At 35.6% G+C, this 17,600-nt stretch overlaps 2 protein-coding genes across 9 annotated transcripts in view; both read right to left on the bottom strand.

The window, feature by feature from the left end:
- Positions 1-1,181, bottom strand: part of LOC144451918 (bone morphogenetic protein receptor type-1B-like) — a 56,296-nt gene extending 55,115 nt beyond the window's left edge. The window contains exon 1 of the mRNA XM_078142824.1: positions 1,085-1,181. Coding sequence (XP_077998950.1) covers positions 1,085-1,166 — 82 coding nt within the window. The 5' untranslated portion in view covers positions 1,167-1,181. The remainder of the gene's footprint in view (positions 1-1,084) is intronic.
- A 2,536-nt stretch (positions 1,182-3,717) lies between these two features.
- Positions 3,718-17,600, bottom strand: part of LOC144452143 (PDZ and LIM domain protein 5-like) — a 54,347-nt gene continuing 40,464 nt past the window's right edge. For 3 of the 8 annotated variants that reach the window (XM_078143173.1, XM_078143176.1, XM_078143179.1), the window contains 8 exons: positions 16,311-16,379; positions 14,576-14,629; positions 10,848-10,909; positions 10,194-10,317; positions 9,607-9,787; positions 9,025-9,157; positions 8,175-8,290; positions 3,718-7,703 (listed from right to left, as the gene is read on the bottom strand). In XM_078143173.1, coding sequence (XP_077999299.1) covers positions 7,623-7,703; positions 8,175-8,290; positions 9,025-9,157; positions 9,607-9,787; positions 10,194-10,317; positions 10,848-10,909; positions 14,576-14,629; positions 16,311-16,379 — 820 coding nt within the window. In that variant the 3' untranslated portion in view covers positions 3,718-7,622. The remainder of the gene's footprint in view (positions 7,704-8,174; positions 8,291-9,024; positions 9,158-9,606; positions 9,788-10,193; positions 10,318-10,847; positions 10,910-14,575; positions 14,630-16,310; positions 16,380-17,600) is intronic. The other 5 variants (XM_078143174.1, XM_078143177.1, XM_078143178.1 and 2 more) reach the window with 3 other exon arrangements.

Below are 17,600 nucleotides of genomic sequence, written 5' to 3'. Positions count from 1 at the left end.
AGTTTCATTTACATGTAATTAATGATTTCCGATAACGCTCCAGAATTATACTAACAATTGTAAGTCAACAAACAATTATAATAACAATAATTACGTCAATATGTGGACATCAGTTTCTTTGATTGTCGTTTCTAAGAACGGGTGCGAGTACATATTTATAGGTCGTCACAGTGTTACATCCAATTTGCTAGCTACGAGGTCAGATTTATTTTCCCCCACAATGCTAAAGTTGACACCCTCTCAGCTCAATCTCCGTCACAACCCGCCCATCGAGACGTGATTCCCCCAAACTAACTTCAACATTATTCGCGGGGTGCTGTACCGCCAACGCACAGAGTGAGGAGGGGAAGGCAAATGCCACGTGAAGGGTTTGTGAATTCCCTCATCGGGAGGTGTAAAATCACAACATTCTATGGTAATTTTCGAGCGGATTTCGGTATGCAAAACTGACGACAACTGAATAGCTTGGAGGTGTATTGAGTGACCACAAACGAAGACACTGAACAAAGGGCTGGCTATGTTGCAAGTTCGCCTAGGAAAAAAAGCGCAACTTTTACCCCTAGCGATCTCTTCAGCGTTCTTTGGCAGAAAGATGAATGAAGTAATATGTCTGGTGGAAAAATATGGCAAATCTGAGGGTTTAGTAACGCTAATTTTGTGAATTTCAAACCAATGACAAATGTAAACAGAAAATCAGGTTTATTCACTATCGACGGTGCGTCACCTTGGACGGGCCTCGACTGTGTACTGCACTGACACGAGAGTTAAGCTGACACAGGAAGTCACTCACAACTACCATCGTTGTAAACTTCGGTGGCTGTAAACACAAATTATTGAGATTCGGTGGGTCTAAATCCCTTCAAAGTGGTCGTAACACTCGACAGATGTGTTAGTCTCGCGATCGCACAGAGCAAACAAATCAAGCACTTCTAACGATGTGTACTACCGATCACCAAAAACGGAGTGTCGACCTCAGATATATACTGATGTTCGTCTCACATCGCCACTAAAAGTGGTGCGGAACGGACGAATTAAAACATATCTGACGCCATACTCGGTGTATATATATTCTAACTAAACATACCTGATCTGGTAATCTGTAAAAGCACGAGAAATACTGCTGAAATCCTTAGAAGTATACACTGAACTTTCCCGAGATCCGCCATGGCTGTAACAACCCAGTTTGTTCAGCCGTATTTAATAAGTTGTGACGTCACATCGCCCTCCCATGTACAAGTTGCACCCCCTCTGGGACAATAGAAAAGTCCGCGCTGTTAAAAAGTTTCGTAAGTTTAGAAATGAAGAATCGACGAAAAATCATAAAAATTACAAACTTTCACAAGACAGAAACAGAATTTCCTACTTGAATTTTGCACCGTAGCGATAAAATGTTTTTATGGGATACCGGTGCGTGAGAGTGAAATAAAAACTACGAGAATTTTCACTACCTAGAACCATCTACTCGTAGCCAGTGGTAAAGAAAGTAAGGGATGTAACTTGAAGAAGAACTGGAGGAGATGAAAGGAGATATTCATTTACACTTGTCTAGACAATAGACTTACGTAACACCGAATCTTCTTTTACAGTAATTAAAATGACTATGATGTTTTCTAAATGGTCACAAGGGGGCGCCATACATTCATAAATTCATAACTCACAGCTCTACCTCTCCAAGTTACAGAATATTTAGAATTGTGTCGATGGTTATTCTATTGATGCAAGAGACCATTTCATCGGTCAATTGTTCAAGTCTACCAAACTAAACTAATGGCATTGCCCTCCGTTTGCTTTGATCAGCCTGCTTTGATGACCGTTTGGCCCCAAGCCGGGGCGGTAGTGACGCCATCTAGGCGCCTACCATTCAGTCACTCAGTCACCGAGAAAGCGAGAGGACCGTCTCCACTTCTTGAATAATTCATCGACTTTCATAGCGTGAGCCGGAAAAAGCGGACTTGTTAATCGACTTTTTGCAAGTGAAGTGTTGAAATGTGACGGAACAAATCGTTAAGCATTGTATTTCGATACATGTTCTCTCGAATATAAACTCAAATGTGTGATAAAACGCTAATTGGCGAAAATCTGGACATGTTTAATGTTGGAGGTCACAAAAAGACTGTTGGTAGATCTATGAAAACACTTGACAAGGGGAAACTTGAGAGAACTCCTGGTAATATTAGTATTAAATGTACCTTAGAACGTGCCACCAATGTAATCATATGTCGTTGAAAGCAAAACAGTGTGAAATCCAGGACTTCTGGCTTCAGTCCATAGACTTGACAAACTAATTTGTATTTCATTTTTTAGGTAAGTATATATTGATCCATTCACCAAACTTAACACCGTCAATTTAACAAACCAACGAGCACACACAATAGGAATACAATGGGTGAAAACGGTACTTCAGGATCACTCTACCAGCGTGTCTCATTTAATAAAAAAGTGTTCTGAAGTGGTCGGACTCGGTGACGCGGATGTATTTACGTTCACGAGTCTGGATTGATTTATAAGTTTGTTTTTCAATTCACTATCAAAACTATCGAGTTCTGTCAATGCATTAAGTTCATCCTCCACGTAGCTGTGAACTCAACAATTCCCCGTTATAACTGTGTATACATTACACATTCAACTTTAGTCTAGTAGTTTCTAGCAATGCATTCTAGTTATAATATCATTGTAAAGGTACGAGAAACCGGTATTGATGAAAGTGACATTATCGATATCCTATTGTGTAAGTGAATGCAGTCGACAACCATGGTATGGCATTATAGGCGCGTTTTTCCACCATTTACGTCACGAATTAAATATCCATGAAATAATAATAGGTGATGATGGGGACCAAGCCCAGACTGTCGCCGGTCTTACTAACACCTTTACATCCGGGGTTCGCTTTCTTCCCCCTGGCCTCTTCAGTACGATAAGTAATTTAAAATGAAGTGAATATATATCAGCTGGAGGGGAAATAAAATATACATACAATTTCAGTTCATAAGAACTATGATTATATCTATATATAGTTAGCAGTTCTGTGACAACCATTGTCATACAGGAGGGGACAGTCTTAGGGAAAGTAGTCTTCCTAAATTAAAGTCAATTTGAAATAATGGTATTGTCCATTAACTACAGGTCCATATGCTATCATTCTTTTCGGAAAGTGTATGCGATTGGTAGAACAAAAGAGCCTGGGAGAGAGAGAGAGAGAGAGAGAGAGAGAGAGAGAGAGAGAGAGAGAGAGAGAGAGAGAGAGAGAGAGAGAGAGAGAGAGAGAGAGAGAGAGAGAGAGAGAGAGAGAGAGAGAGAGAGAGGGGGGGGGGGTTAAGGCTATCAGTTAATCTGCCCAGTTTTGCTGTTTTCTTCAAATGTTAATGTCTTTACAAGGTAATACAAAATATCAGTCATAACAAAATCATGCACACCATTGCTACTTATGAACCACAAGTCAATTAAGGGCACGGAGCCATAGCTATAGGTACGGGCCGTTAGTCTTGTAAAGCCGGCTACATTTTATTGGTGACACAACTATGTGTATGCAGCGCCATCAACGAAGCTAGCATCACCTCTACCGTGTGAAAGTCGTCAGATACGATATTCAACAATGAGAACATACCTTTATCTTTCCTTTCCCTGGGAAAAATACCCATGCATTTTCAGATTGATTTTAGCATGAATATTTGGTTGCATACTAAAATACTAGTATTATACTGATATTTTCCACTACAAACACATATTTGTTTTGATGACTTTTATTTCCAAGGTGTGTTGCTATGGTTACATATATATTGGCAACTTTGATGGTTTGTTGAACTATTTACTCATCCACGTTACTAGCTAGTTTCTTTCATTACGTCATTCACAACACTCAGTTTGTTATCATACAACTGTTAGCCGAGTCTGTAAGGTACGCCGTGACGGGGCGCCCTCACACATCGGTCAACTCATCCCACCGGTGAGGGCGGAGCGGCACGACGTATCATACAACTGTCAGCCTGACAAAGACAACATTTTCCATGTCTGTGTTTGCTTACAAATTTAAAGGTGCAAGTCAGAAATTGTGGGATAAAGTTTATTTTAGGGAGTTGATATTTCTTGATTAGCTGTTACAGTCAAGTATTGATCACACCTTACAATAATCCCGTCTGACTTGCTTCCTTTATAAACCTCCAGTATTTGTAACTTTGAACTATTTCTTCTTTAACTTTTGTAACATATTGCCTTTGTAAAGAACTACAAACTTTGACTGGAAACAAAGCTTTTTGAACAGCTTAAAAACCTTGCTACTCCTCATAGATGGTACAGTGTACATAGGCTTGATGTCCATGTGTAAACAGTTATAAATTGGATGCAGACTTGATGACTTGTTTATCAACAAATTGTGAATTTCTAGGTTGTTGATAGGATTGATCTCTGGGTAACCATTCATGCCTCAGAAAAGTACAACATAAGCCGAAAATATGAACAAAAAATACCAAAAATATTCCAGTTACAGATACTGGGGGCTTTGCATTTATTAAGTGTTACTTCTATAAGTCTCCAAATTTCCAGAATTATCACAAAGGTCAAAGGTCATGCAATTGGCAAATCTTACAATTCCATCATCACATAATATAACATATGACCTATAATACTGCAAAAAACAGCAGCAAACTTTGTCAACTTTGAACGTTTGTTTAACCTCTGTCATTAGATGTATTAGTGGTGTAGGGTCATATCACATTCCTCACAGTGTGTGTAAAAACTGTGTGTTCACATTTCATGCCATCTTGACTTGTCAATGAATAGTTTAGTTCGTGCCACCATGCCCTATCTAGCCCTTCGAAGCCCGCCCTCTTGTGGTTGGTACATGATTTCATGCATGTTGTGTCAATGCCAAACTTGATATCTGTGACAAGATGAGATGATAATGCCAGCAAAGAACACAGGGCTGTTATCAGTAAGTGATAGTGTCCTAACTGAGTAATCCAGTCAGGGATGTTAACACCTATGTTCAAAATCACATGTTGAACCAGCACCACTGTACAAGCATTAAAGTTGACTGACAGATCACCCGTTGTTGGCACAGTCTAATCTCCCTTTCTGCAGCCTGATAAGCCCACAGGCTGATAAGCCCAGATTGATGATGTCATTATAGTCTAGCATTAAAGGGGCACAGTCTGTAACTTTAGTTTTATGGTACTTGGTGGTTATATTTGATTTGCACTGAAATATAACAAAGTATTGCCAATGACACAAAATATGTTGAATTATGTTTAACATTGTTAAGATGTGAGCTAACATGACAGTATGACAATATTTTTTTTGGGGTACTGAAAAACACCAGTTATGGCTATCAAACTCTTAATATCTACTCAACCATCTCAATCCACGTGCTGTATTGATGCCTATAACTCCTAGTACATGTACTATGGTTTTAGTATGTACTATACAGTGTAGGTGTAGACTGTACGATATGTCATGTCACTCTCCCCTCACCAGTCTGCTCTAACCCCTGAGAGGGTTGACCAACATGTGAGGCCTGAGGGGGCATACCTGATAGACTATGTGTAGTGTGTTGTGTTGACTGACCTTTGACATAACATGACCTTTTATACAGACTGTGCTGCTTTAATGTCATGACTTAGTACGACTGTAAACTTGGCTTATGTTGGTAGACTACCACTTAGTAATAAAGAACTGAGTCTATCATCAAGGCAGCTTCCCTAAATGTTGAAGTGGGAGAAACTCATGCCCACTGACGAGTTTAGGTTGATTTCATCAAATAGACAGTTTTCAGTTGTAACTAGTTAACCAAACCACGACACAAGGCCTGCCTTGCACAGCTGGTTGTCATAACAACTGGAAAACAATCTATCTCTTAACACTGTCATTATTCAGATTCCCAAACTGTTCACATAGAATGCAGTCATTTTATTCTTGGAAATTTTTAGCTGTATGATTTTGTTTTATTTGTGAAAAGCACAAAGCAACTTCTTGACTAATTTTATTTTTAAAATCTCACTTTCATACTAAACTGTATATTGCTGAATGCTCTCTCATTTCTAAAAAGAATTGTTTTAATACATTAATAATATTATTAATCTAAATTTGTCAAAATTGAAAATATCCGTCAATCTATCCAGCAAATCTAAAAAAAAATACATCAAATTAAATGCATAGGTATATGAGGTTATTAGTGCAAATGTTATTAGGAAACTTGCTTCTATACAGAGGAGTATATATTTGAAAACAAACACACATCAAGCATGTGACCATCACATGATATGCAAAACAGTATGTTGAGAAAATATCTATATTATCTAATGAAAACTTTTGCAAGTATTTTTAGGGAATAAGCATGTATTGCAGTTTCTAAATGCTTAAAAGACAAGGATTTAGTTGCATTTCTGGCCATTGAATTTGTATTTTGGTTTTTAAAAAGACACAACTGTGATACATAATATTGTCTTGAGAATCACTTCACCACTATCATGCTTATCCCAAACATTCCATAAAAACAAAGTAATTGACAAAATTCTTCTGTGAGGGTGCTGTTCAAGGGATGAGCCACTATTTGCAGTTTTTGGCTCTGAAAATTAAAATGGATTGTCTCTAAAAAAGAAAGTTAATTCTTATCTACAAATTACGAAGTCCCAATTTCAATGATAAATTTTTAACATGTGACACAAATGATAACTTGTTATTTGTCAGCAAAAGTTTGAGTTGATGAAAACAATAAACATCGTCTACAAATATTGCATAATTACAGAATTATATAACTGCTAGTGGAGAATTGCACTAATTATTAATGTAGACATGCCTATATACTTATTCCACAGTGGGGAAACATTTCTTGTTTTTTTTCTCTCAAATAATTGTCTTTTTATTGATTTTTTGAAACACTCCCTACCTGATACTCTGCCTACAAATCACTCTCAGATACTACATAAATGCTACACAGTACATATACTTGAAAATGCATTTGAACAAAATCGTAAAATGAAAAGGAAAAATACACGATGTATACTTCAAAATAAGACACTAATATGTTTTATGTAAATTCTACAAATAACACATCATCTATTTTGGAAGCTCAACCTGACCTCAATATGAAAGGAATTCTTTTGAAAGGTCAAAGGTCACATAAGATATCTGTTTCATGTCGTTATTATAAAACCCATCAAAAATACTACTTGCACACTACTAATTTTCAGCCAATCACATTGCTTGCAACAAGTCAGGTGACCAATTACACCAATCAGATTACAAATTGCAGAAGTTTGATCACCTGACTGACAAACCAATCAGGGAAGAGATTATCGCTCTCACTATTCAGAATGATTTTATTGAATAAATTACAATTACTTGAATTAGAATGTACTGTTTACAAATGACAGGCATTCCATTAGCAATATGCAAGTAGCAAAGAACTAAATTTAACAGATTATTGGTGGCTATTCTTTTGAGCCAACTGCTTGCTCAGTGATTACTATTTCAACTCATTTTTTGTTACAGTTCTGTCACAGATACTTTTTCTGGGTAGAAGTATGCAATTTCCCCAGTACACAATTTCAAAACCTTAACTTTGGCTGATTTTAATTATTTTGCCATAATTGTCATAGGTCACCAGATGTTGTTGCCATAGTAACTGCTCAACTGCTGGCATGTGCTCTGCAGTATGGTCTTCCTTGCTTCGCATAGAAACTTTGTCCTTCAAGGTTTGCATGACAAACCTGCAAAAATTGATACAATAATATTAAGTAAGCTGATATTTTATAGTTGTTTGTTTGTCTATCAGGTATTCTTTACATTTGTTTGGTAGATAATCTTGATAAATGTCTGTCGATGGCTATCTCTGATTGTCAACATAATCAGTCTCTGTCAGATGATACTGTCCCTACATTACTTGTCTGTTGTGTTTTAAAATTCCATGGTATGACACAAAAAGACACAAAATGCAATTTAAAAAAAACTAAGACTAGTGGTAGCACATAATTACATTGTATTGTCTTGTCTGTCTGTCTGTCTGTCTGTCTGTCTGTCTGTCTGTCTGTCTGAATCAAATGTCTGTCTGTCTCTTTGTCTGTCTGAGTGTCAGTCTCTCAATTAGTCTGTCTGTGAGTCTGTCTGTCTGTCTGTCTGAATCAAATCTGTCTGTCTGTCTGTCTGCATCATAACACTCTTTAATTTGTTTAATAACGTACAGAGCAGGTAAAGCATCCAGAATGCCACTGAGTGTCCAGTGCCTCTACCCATTTATCGCCAGGTTCAATGGGGAACTGACATCCAGCGCACTTGGTGGTGAACATTTCATTCCAATCTGAAAATACAAGAATTCCATAGCATATCTTTAGTATGGTGAGATAACACTTATATATACGGGACTACTAGTGTATGGAATGGCTTTTCATCAAAGATACATTGCCAGACATGAAACCATTTTTGTGTGGGGGTTGTTGATAATAATATTGTCACTAACTCAGCTGTCACAGTCTTTTGTCAAGAAACAAGAAACAAGGTTAAATATGTCCATGCTAAATACTGGAATCACTTGACAGAGATGTATGTAGAGTAACTGTGGTAGTCATAGTTACATGTATGTTGACTCACAGCTGGTGGCTTTCTATTTACATAGTGATCTGAATGAAAGAACTACCACAGTGGTGAGTATGAAGAACTGCGACTAACATAGAAAGAGGTACGTACTTTAATAAAAGATTTTTGTAATAAGCCATTTCATGATGATGGCTTATTTCACAAAGTATACAGGTTGCACCTTTCAAGTGCTTTGATTGAGTCATTCCCCATGATAACCAATTGGTTTACACCTTGTAAATGCTTCAGATCATTCCAATAATAACCAATCAGAATGAACCTTGTGAGGGCACCATACTCAATCTGAATGAACCATGTGGGGGCATCAGGTGATTCTTGTTACAACCAATCAGAATGAACCGTGTGAAGGGATCAGGAGTTTTAACTGTACAACCTAACCATTGTAAACTTTACGGACTAAATTATACATGATGTCTTAAAAACAGTCATTCTAATTACCTCTCTCACAGAAGGGCTTTCCATCTTCCACATGGAAGCTACTTCCGGCTCCCATGGATGAGAAAGGTAGATGGCACTGAGTACAAACAAAACATTCTGGATGCCAGGCCTTATCCAATGCATTGAGTGTATCCTGTCCAGAGAATAGAAACAACAATACTTCCAAATTAAATTGAAACCAATAAAAGTGACAATCAAACAATACTTCCAAACTATAGATATTAATATAGTCCGATTAGTCGTAAGATATTACACTATATTAGATACTCTATCATTAAGATGGATTTCATTTTTAAAAGAATTATTTATATTAATGCTATGACACAAACAAATATTCCAGTTGGTATACAGTTTGAGACTTTTATATCATCATTATTACATAAATTGCAATACTGCAATAATGCTCTGATTGATATTTAATACAAAAATTGATATACATTAGATTTTGTCTCACAAAATGCAGGTATCAACAAGATCGCATTTACACTGTCTACAAACTTGATGGCAAAAAAACTTGACCTTGATATTGAAAAGATTGTAAGTTAATATTTAGGCACTGATGTGTGAAATATGTATTCCTACCCCTACGATTGGTTGCTGGCACTTGGCACATGGGGCGGCAAAGTAAGCAGTATAGTCCTTCTCACAGAACATCTGACCACCTTCCTCAACAAATCCAAGTTCCATCAAGTTATCACCACAGTGGGAGCAGTGGAAATGCTCTGGATGCCAATTCTTTCCAACAGCATTCACAAATGGCCCTCTGGAAAAGGGGGAGAAATTAGGGAAAATTAAATATATTGTATGGAATTCAACATTCAATCAATTCCTTTAGTGCTTGTAAGAATAATAATAATAATAATCTTTTATTCCTCCTGAAACTTGTTTAATGGCCACCAAGGAGCAGCACCCTGGTGTTCGGTGTTGCTGATGTAGGAGGAAACCGATGTAGTCATGGAAAACCTGCTTTTATGGAAGTATAACGGTCGCTGTGCCACTATAGTTCCATGCCAGGGGTAATAATTGTAAAGTGCTTTGAGCACAGAGTGGGAAAGTGCTAAATAAAAACTAACATTATTATTATTATTATTATACTAATTAAGCATTCCCCTGTCATAACCACAAGTGTAAAGTGTGATCAGGATTTTAATTAGTGTCTAGATTCTTACCTGATGGTTTCCCCACAACTATGACACATAGGAGTACGTGTTCCAGGAGGGACACTGGTCTTTGTCATTGCTCCTCTCTGGATTTGTTGTCGAGGAGCACCAGCAGGACGAGGTGGGAGAGGTTCTGGGAATTAACAAAGTCAAAATGATGATGAAATTACTGACGCAAGGTAAAACTATCTGAATATTGATTGAACTGACATAAGGTGGCACCTGTACTGGTAAAGGACAAGAACATTAAAAAAAAATATTGGGATAGAGAATGAATTGATTGTATCTAGAGTATAAACACAATATAATTCTAACAGGTACTTAACCAAAATCATTTCATAGAATTACTGATGCCACACCATACATACATACATACATACATACATACATACATACATACATACATACATACATACATACATACATACATACATACATACATACATACATACATACATACATACATACATACAATGCACATACATACATACATACATACATACATACATACATACATACATACATACACACACACACACACACACACACACACACACACACACACACACACACACACACACACACACACACACACACAGAGAAATTGATGTAATATAAGCTCCAATCTCACATCTCTTAGAACCAGGAGATAGTTTTACTTACTACTAGGTCCTAAGGGGCCTCTAGCGGCTGCAGCATACTGGTGAGGAGCTGACAAGGGTTTACTGTCAAATGGAAATAACAACATCGTGAAAAGTTTATGCAACACCGACAATGGCTTTTAACATTTCAACAAAAGTACTTTCACAACATATTGACACACACATACTTGAACATTTACACACATACACGGTGAATGACATGTGAAATGATTAAAATATCTGATATATATTACAATGGGTGCACAGTAATAGTGATAGTTTTTATTGACATTAAGCAAGGCAGGTGCAGTGCAAGTTGCAATATTACAAGCATGCAAGTTGAATGAAATGGTTCCCTGACATAAAATACAATTTTATAAAAGTTTAAACTATAGAATTTATAAAATGCAAATGTGTCTTAATCATTGGGTCAAAGCTTGGGGTGAAAAACCAAACTTAAAGACTATAAAACTCCATTTACATCAACACGTAAGATGGTACACCAAATTTTATTAGGTGTCATAGTAACTGACATAGACTTGTAATATCACCATGTAAGTTTAGAAAATCACATTCTACCACCTGGTAATGAAGATAACATATGCTAATTTCTCTTTTCAAAATCTCATTACCACATGGTGATATCAAATTGAACCAATCATAACTGTTGGCTGGATTTGTTAACTGGTTATTTTGAAATACCAGCACAAACTGGTCTAGACTTCTGGTATGAAGGTAGACACATTAGATACCAGTTTGTACTTAAAATAACTTATAGGGATGTGTATAGCTTCTCTACCTATCCAGCATCAAATTTTGGTATCACCCTATTGTATCTATCTGTAAAGATAGTCTAAAACTGACATATGGAGGTGGTGGAGGTGCTGAAAACAGAAAAGGTTAAATACAGAGAAGTACAGTGCTGACCAGACTTTTATTTTTAAATTTACATAGAACTATAAATACTGAATATCACACACTTTAGTTATTATGCCCAAAAAAATTGCTTGGTTCCGGTAACTTGACCCAACCTAGTTTTCTACTTCCCATCCTAAACTCGTTTTTAGATAATTCAAAAAAATTATCAAAATATCGAAAAAATTTGCATGCGAAATAGAGAGATTTGAAGATCTGATTGCCTTGTGTGATCCGTAATACAAAGACAATAGATAATCAATAGAAAATATAACCTGAACCAGACCAAAAAAAAGGAGTTAAAATAAATAAATAAAAATCCTACCTACCTACCCTATTTTGAAATTGGGTGTTATCGGAACCGTACAATTTTTTTCATTTGGGCTTACTATAGAGCAAGGGTCACACATTGCTTACTTTTATTTATCTCAATTCTCAAAGACAAAAACATTTTTTACGAGTACACTTTCAAAACTGTAATGTCACTAACTTTACATCCAATACAACTATTAATTCATAAATAGTCATTTCTAAGTGTAATAATCAGCATTTTATTGGAAATTTTTCAACTAAAACTTCTCATTAATAAGTCAACACTTCTGAGTGCAAAATTGAGTGGGATTTTGCTGGGAAATCTACAAAAATTCAAATTAAAAAGTTCAACTCTTCTAAAAGCTAAGTGGCAGCTAATAGATTTTGATCACTGATGTCATCTCATATCACAAAAATAGCAATATTAATATATTCATACGACTGTTTTAACTGCCATTTGCAGTAAAAATTTCACTTTCAAATTCATCATACATTTACATCTGAAATTTTGTTATACTGAGCTTGAGTTGAGGGAATATTTACAGAAAATAATCACTTGCGAGCTACTCTTTCTTTTCCAACAACAATTGCCAACAGTTTAATTCTGGAAAGGTAACTTTATTCCTGGCATGGCGTGCACTATCAATTTCTAGTCTACTAATATTGGACACATATGCCACAAAATATGAACAATTTCAGCCACTGAAGCTTTGCTGTGTTTACAATTTTGCATCCATCTTCTTCACCCACAGAATTTCTTTTCATTCTCCTGTTTTTTCTTTGCAGGTCGTTGGGCCTACTCTTTCACACCAACTCTTTTCAATCGGGTACTCTATCAGGATCATATCATTTTATCCTCCTAACTGTTTCTGTAATTCATTAATTGTTCATGGATTCATTTATGCTCTGAGTATTAAGAATTACTTCGTCATTTCAAGAAAAAACTTTTCTACACTCTTTCTGTCTTGTAAGGTCACATGTAAAAGTATAAGTAGGAAACTTAGACATTGCCAAAATAAAGAAAGTATGCATGGATAGACAAAAATAGATCAATAAATATATATATATATATACATGGTCTCCAACAATCCTTCTAAAATTATGTTTGACATTTGAGGCAAATGTTCTACTGCTCTGAAGCTCATCATCAATGATGTTAAAATGTATAAATATGGTGGCAGCCATTTTGAATAAAATATGGTGGCAGCCATTTTGAATAAAAATATGGTGGCAGCCATTTTGAATAAAAATATGGTGGCAGCCATTTTGAATAAAAATATGGTGGCAGCCATTTTGAATAAAAATAAAATTGATATCTTTTGTCCTCTTATTAAAGATTTCAAATAACACATTTTATTTAAAGATTTGCTCTTTTCAACAATTTGTCTTTTATTTTTGTTGTACATTTCACTTAGAAGGAGCATAATCTTGACTAAATGATGAGAGTATTTTTTTTGGTGAAAATTAGTGACATTACAGTTTTAAACATTAGAAGTTACCACTTTAACTAGGCGGAGTAAAAAAAACACTGTATTGTTACTGTCACACCATAGTAGCTAATCAAGCTATCAACTTCTTATAAGACTACCCCCCTCCTCCCTTCTAAGACTAGCCCCCCCCCCCCCCCCCCCATATAAAAGTTGGGCTGATTGTCTAATCAGAAAGTAAAGCATCAAATTTATTTATGAAATTTTAACCGGAATTCCATAAATCCAAATTGATCATAATTCACAAACACAACTGAAACATGTCAATATATTTACATCAAAAGAAAAGACTGCAAATCTTTATTTTGTTGGGAAATTTTCAAAGTTTTCTGCAAATTTGCAGACTTTGGCAACCATTGATCATAACAATGTCAGTAACTATAGCAATATATTGGACCTCAATATTTGTGTACAAAACTTTTTCGCTTATATACCACAATAAATGTACATCAAAAAACATTTGACTTTGCCTTACAAATGTATGTTAGCATGTTCAAAATGTTCATGCTTAGTAAGGATGACATGACCTATGACCTTTGACCTGAAGGGCTGCTAAGTATTTTAATGATTCTGTTCAGCAGGAAGTCCTAGAAACAATTTTGTAACAGGTTAATAAATTTCATTATATGCCATTGCAGTTGTGATATTAACTTGTCAGCAGCCAATCATCATTGCAGCTTTATACATTGACCTTTGACCGCTTAGCAGCCAATGAACACTGGGTGCTGTTAGTTAAAACGCATATCAAACTTAAACCTAAAACAGAAAGTGAACACATATAAAATGGTACAAGTTATTCTCTTTTTTTTGTCTAAGAAAATAACACTACACATACATTTTTTGAACACAAACTTTTTTTTATAAACACACAATAGTTGTCTAATAGACTACATAACATTTTTGTTCACACAGTGGCATCTATCGAAGTTTGGATGACAGCGCCCTCTACGACCAGATATTTCGTATAACATTCCTTTTGTTTTTATGTGTTACAACCAGAACTGCAGTGGCAAATGTACGCTTACAAGAAAGTTACCTATAGGATTTCCGTGTATCAGTTGGTTCAAAAGTAACTTTTACACCTCCAGAGCTAGAGAAGCAGAAACAGAAAAAGCATAGAGATGCAGGATGAGAAAAAATGCACAAATACAGAAATGCAATGAATGTTCACTAGAAAGGAAAGAAGACATTAGCTTTGAATATTGTGCGGCATTCCAGTATAGTAAATCCATCACTTCAGTTTTGAAATTGTTGTACCAACAGCCTGCCCTCACAGTTCAAAAATTAAAAAAAAGTTGGACACTGATGTTCCTATTTTCAGGCATTAGTTTCAACCAACACAGGAAACTGTTTGAGAACAGTTTTTTTACGTCACTTCTCAATATGTATATCTCACTATTATTGGTACAGTCAGCTAGAATCTCAAAAAAGGTTTGTTGAAAGTGCATAAATTCTTCCATATTGTGTCATATTTTTTTTTTAGAAAGTTAAGCATTTTCTTGTTCTCAAATAATTTAGACAAGTCAGAAGTAAGCAAGGATATACATATTTATTGAAGTCCTAAATTTGTGTGGCATAACATTTTATGTGATGCCTTCACTATTTGGAGTCGGTAAAGTCTGGATCATTCAGTAAAGTACCTTGACAAAGAAAGAAGGAACGAAGGAACATCTAAAACTTACTGCTCAAAACTGACTATAAAACTGTCTAAATGTTTCAAATTTGTGTAACCCCCCCCCCCCTTTTTTTTTGGTGATGGGGAGGGGAAGGGCATTACGCAAATGTTTTTCCAAAATGATCAGACAGCATTTAATTTTTTGAGTTGGAAGTCCAAAATTGTTCCTGATAGATCTACTGATCTGCCACACAATTCCAAAGTAAACATAGAAGACAAGAACATGATTTATTAAAAAGAAATAAAATGAAGTGAGTATTATAAACTGGCAGGACTAAAAGAGAAAAATTAAAGAAAAATATAGATAAGAAAAGATATCATTACATCATGCTATTATTAAAGAGCTTTAATCCAGAAATTTCCAGGTTTCCATGGATATCTTACTTGTGCCGTAAAACAGACTAGGAATGTTAGCAAATTTTACAAGGATTTTGCCTCTCATTCACCAGTGTTCCCAAACTTTAACAAAAACTCTGAAATCACTTTTTAATGAAAACTACAACATCCAATGAAAGAAGGCCACATTTCTGGACTATGCACCCTTAATATGACATCATGGTGTTAGATATAGTATTTTGCCCATTTTATAGTACGACCTAAATGCCATGCACTCAATAAACTGGTTATTTACAAAATGGGTGAAAAGATGATGAAAGGAACAGAGAATATCAGCTACACTGTTACCTTAGAAATGTTAAATCTTTCAAAGATATATTATTTGAAAACAAAATGGATACACTACAGGAGAATGTTGGTATACATATATGAATGAGAGAAATACCGAACACATCCTAAACAACCCATTCACCCCTCTTTACCTCTAAAACAGTCTGTATTATCACTCAAAAGAATGAGAATATACCAAAATTTCAGGTTCACAGGGGTGAGAGGGTTGGTCTACAGGGACAGAAAAGACAAAATGTTTGTGATATGTTTTTACACTTTAGGTTTGCACATAGGATGAAATTTTGTTACAGATTTTGACAATTTGAAAGCGTTATTTAAGAGTGAAAGCGCAACAATGACGTGATTTCATGAGACATAAAATGTGGACGATACATTTTATGATATTTATGTTGTCACTTTTGCTGCTTACACTACAATGTCACCCTGGGCTTGAAGGGCCTGGGTTATCCTTTCATCTGGGCTTAGTGGAGTTGACAACCTGATAGCACAAACAAACAAACAGGAAGAACATGCAACAGTAAGCAAGCAGGTGTATTACAGGAAAGTCAGCTAGTTCAAGTAATGTCAAATTGGGGGGCTGGGTTTGTTTTAAAGTACAAAGCTAAATTGAAAAAAAATAATAATATCACACAAGTTGGGAAGTAGGGGTCTTGGACATAACATGCATATTATATCAACATGATGAAGAAATATTCACAACTGTTACTGGTCACACTGTTATTAGTTATTTTCATTACTACAGCAGATTTCAAAATACTGTTCATTGGCTCTGTTGGATACAACCATGCAAAAACCAATAAGAAACTACGCATGCTACACTTTAAGATGGCAAAATTGAATGAATACAGTTTCTTGTGACATTTGTGTAAATGAAATAACTTTACATACCACCGTGGCATAGACATCAAATGCAGACATCAAACATCATGTTGCAGTACATTTAAATGGTTTATTTCATTCAGATTACTTGTAGTAATAATAAATTGTGACCTTGCTATCAAAAGAGTAGCATATGCAGTTTCTTATTAATTTCTGTGTGGTTATATCAATTAGAACCAATGAACGGTATTTTTAAATCCACTGTAGCTTTTAGAAAGCACACGTCCGGCGAGTGGTATCTAAAATAGCAGGAGTGCAAGACAATACTTTCAAATGGCAAAAAAATAAAATATTCTGGCCAAGAATTTGTCAAATTTGTACTTTCTTCTAATTTTTGTGGTTAAAATTACATGCAGTGTTGATCTGAAAACTTTGTCATGGTCCAGAAATAGGATTTTACAACAGTTTTCAAAATAAAATCTAAATTTGTATTTCAGATCTGGACATGCTATTACATTTTACCAGGGATGCAAAGCTTTACTGCAATATGTTTATCTATATATGGAAACAAACATTCCTAAAAAGGAAAACTTTTTACTATGGAGAGTACCATTCCAAATATGGGAAGCTTCAAGGATCACCCATATATGGACAGTAGCATTCCAAATATGGAAAGGACTTCATTAAGATTATCTATATATGGGTAGTAGCATTCCAAATATAGGAAAGACCTCACTAAGATTATCCATATATGGGCAGCATAATTCCAAATGTGGATGTTTTCTATGATCATCCATATATGGGCAGCAACATTCCAAATATGGTATATTTGCTACATTTATTGATGAATGGACAGCAACATGCTGAATAAGAAAACTTG

Source organism: Glandiceps talaboti, chromosome 22 (genome assembly GCF_964340395.1).
Source record: "Glandiceps talaboti chromosome 22, keGlaTala1.1, whole genome shotgun sequence".
Classification (NCBI taxonomy): Eukaryota; Metazoa; Hemichordata; class Enteropneusta; family Spengelidae; genus Glandiceps; species Glandiceps talaboti.
This window is presented reverse-complemented; position numbering and strand designations above follow the sequence as displayed.